The sequence below is a fragment of the Buceros rhinoceros genome, unplaced genomic scaffold (assembly GCF_000710305.1).
Source record: "Buceros rhinoceros silvestris isolate BGI_N320 unplaced genomic scaffold, ASM71030v1 scaffold20412, whole genome shotgun sequence".
NCBI lineage: Eukaryota > Metazoa > Chordata > Aves > Bucerotiformes > Bucerotidae > Buceros > Buceros rhinoceros.
The window spans coordinates 30014-32378 of record NW_010398565.1 but is presented as its reverse complement, the minus strand read 5'-3'; the positions used below and the strand labels follow the sequence as shown (position 1 = coordinate 32378).

Sequence of the window (2365 nt, the reverse complement as noted above, 5' to 3'; positions counted from 1 at the left end):
CTGCACGCTACCACGCACAGCCCGGCACTTTGGGGCGAGTCCCGCAGAGATTAAAAGCCTCGCCCCACCTCCTCTCAGCGTGGCTGTGAGAGATGGGCCTCGATGCCAGCACCGGTGTAAGTCTTAGCGTGCGTTAAGAGCTCTAACCTCTAACACCCTTCCTGTCTATATGGAACAGAAAGGAAAAAAACTAATTCAAGCTCAGAAGCAGCAGCACTACAGCAAATTCCAAGACAAAGAGTAGTGAAAATAGCCCTGTTTATTTGGAGATCTGTCAATAACGGGTATATTTAAAGGAGCAAATCAAGTTCTAACACAAGTAGGTGTAAAACCAACGATTACTCCAAGGCTAGACTTGACCCTGGAAACATTCCTGTAAAAATCCGCGGTGCCTCAGCTCCTTGCCGGGGGAATCAGAGGACATTCGTGAACAACTGACATTTTCATTTAGAAAAACAGAATCATTTCTTCAGGTCAGTTCCACTCCTCTGTACCAAAGGCAACAAGACGACTGAGCGAGGCTGTTGCAGAACTCCACGGATCTGTGCAGCGTGCTGCCGAGCCAGGAGGGAATCTGTCAGCTGAGGTATAGGGTTGTTTTTCTTCACTGGTTTGACTCATCTATTTTCCGCCGACAGAACGGACAACAATTATGCTGGAGCACGAGACGCTCATAGTCTTCTGTGTGAAACATCTGTTAATTAGGAACAGATTTAGGGACAAGTTACCCTGTGACTAGCTCAAAAACATGCAACCTGAGCTCAGCGGCTTCTCTACAGAGAGACACAGTGAAGCTGCCACTACAAGACAAGGGGTCGCCTCACCTCCAACCGCTCGAGCGTGCTACAACCAGCACCAAGCAGCCAGCACTGCACAGGCCACTGCCAACGCTGCTGCAGAGGCACGAGCCCACTGCTGACTTTTGCAGAGGGAAGGACAAAAATTAGGCAGTTTCTGTGTAAGCAAACGCGGCTGAATTCCAGCATTCGGGAAAGCCTCTCCTGCCAGGGGAAGGAGAGGCCTGAACCACATGCTAACCTAGATCCTGGCTGACCCTTCCCGCTAGACCAGGCTGGCAGTCAGAGCGGCAGAGCAAAAAGAAACCAACGCAAATCAGCGTTTGCTGCTCAGCCAAGGTTTGCTCCAGAGGCCCTGGCTCGCTCTCGGTACGACTTCTCGAATCCAGCTACCTCAAAGCCTGCAGACGGCAGCTGCTCCTCTGGGCATCACACTGCTTGTTTTCTGGTGTTCACTGCCTGCTCTGTCTTGACACCCTTTGGGAACTGCTTGAACACGTTTAAAGTACAAGGTTTCCGTCACTAGGATTGTTTCAACCACAGCGTTCTCAGAAGGGCTTTCGGTTTTATTTTTTTAAAACCTCCCTGTGCAAACACTACCTGAAAACACGATGGACACATGGTGATGGAGGCATCCGGTAGCAGGGAACGGTAGTACTGCCACCTCAGAGGCTTCGGCCAGCGCTTGATCAGGACGTCCCTCCGGCTCATGGACCGCAGAACAGCACGATTCACAACCACCGGAACGAATTCGGAGCCGCCTTGCTGCAGCAGAGCAGGTTTGGAAAGAATTAGTTACCACTGCAAAGCCCTTTGAGATCAGTAAGATCTTGCAAGAAGGAAAGTAAGAGTCAGTGGAAAAAGCTAATGCAGGCTTGGCCTGAGCCTTGTCCCACCAGGCTTGGTCGGTTCTGTCGCTGCCTGCAGCGACAGCAGCATCCAGCCACAACTCTGACACAGTCCTGGTGAGCTCCCGCGACTCATTTTAACACAGCTCCTGGTAAGGTAAACCATGGCCACCGTCCTCACGAGAGCCACCCAGCAACGCCTGTTGTACAGGCGTCCTGCCCAGGCACAGAACACGCGCGGGACAGCCCTGTTGAGGCGGCGTGTGAAGATAACACCAAACTCCAGGAACACTCACTTCAAGATCTTTGTTGTTTTGTGGGTTTGGGCTTTTTTTTTTTTTTTTCCTATTTTCCGCCCACCCCACCCAAGAGAGGCATTAACCGGTCAATCCCATCCCCTCTCCAGCATCATCCTGCTCCTCCAGTCCCCTGTGTTGTGCCTCTCTTGTGGTCAGCTTTGCAACACACTCACACCCTCGCGCCAGATTGTACTTCTGGTTTTCTGTTTGTTCCTGTTGGTAGCAAGAAAGAAACAGCCGGAAGATATGGGCACGGCTCTTACCTCGAAGCTCAGTTTTGCTGTAAAGGGATCGTCGTCTTCAATAATATCTGTGTTGTCATCAAGCCGCAGACTCTGCGCATCTAGATACATTCTTAAGGAAGAAAGAGTTCCTCTCGAATCAGCCGTCCTCCCGGCAGCCAGCACTCGCAGCACAAACG

At 51.4% G+C, this 2365-nt stretch overlaps 1 protein-coding gene across 3 annotated transcripts in view; it reads right to left on the bottom strand.

Annotated features, from left to right (window-relative positions):
• Window positions 1–554: 554 nt before the first annotated feature.
• IFT122 (intraflagellar transport 122) overlaps window positions 555–2365 on the bottom strand; it is a 31733-nt gene continuing 29922 nt past the window's right edge. For all 3 annotated transcript variants that reach the window (XM_010131159.1, XM_010131158.1, XM_010131160.1), the window contains 3 exons: window positions 2208–2287; window positions 1398–1562; window positions 555–694 (listed from right to left, as the gene is read on the bottom strand). In XM_010131159.1, the coding sequence (XP_010129461.1) occupies window positions 605–694; window positions 1398–1562; window positions 2208–2287 (335 nt within the window). In that variant the 3' untranslated portion in view covers window positions 555–604. The remainder of the gene's footprint in view (window positions 695–1397; window positions 1563–2207; window positions 2288–2365) is intronic.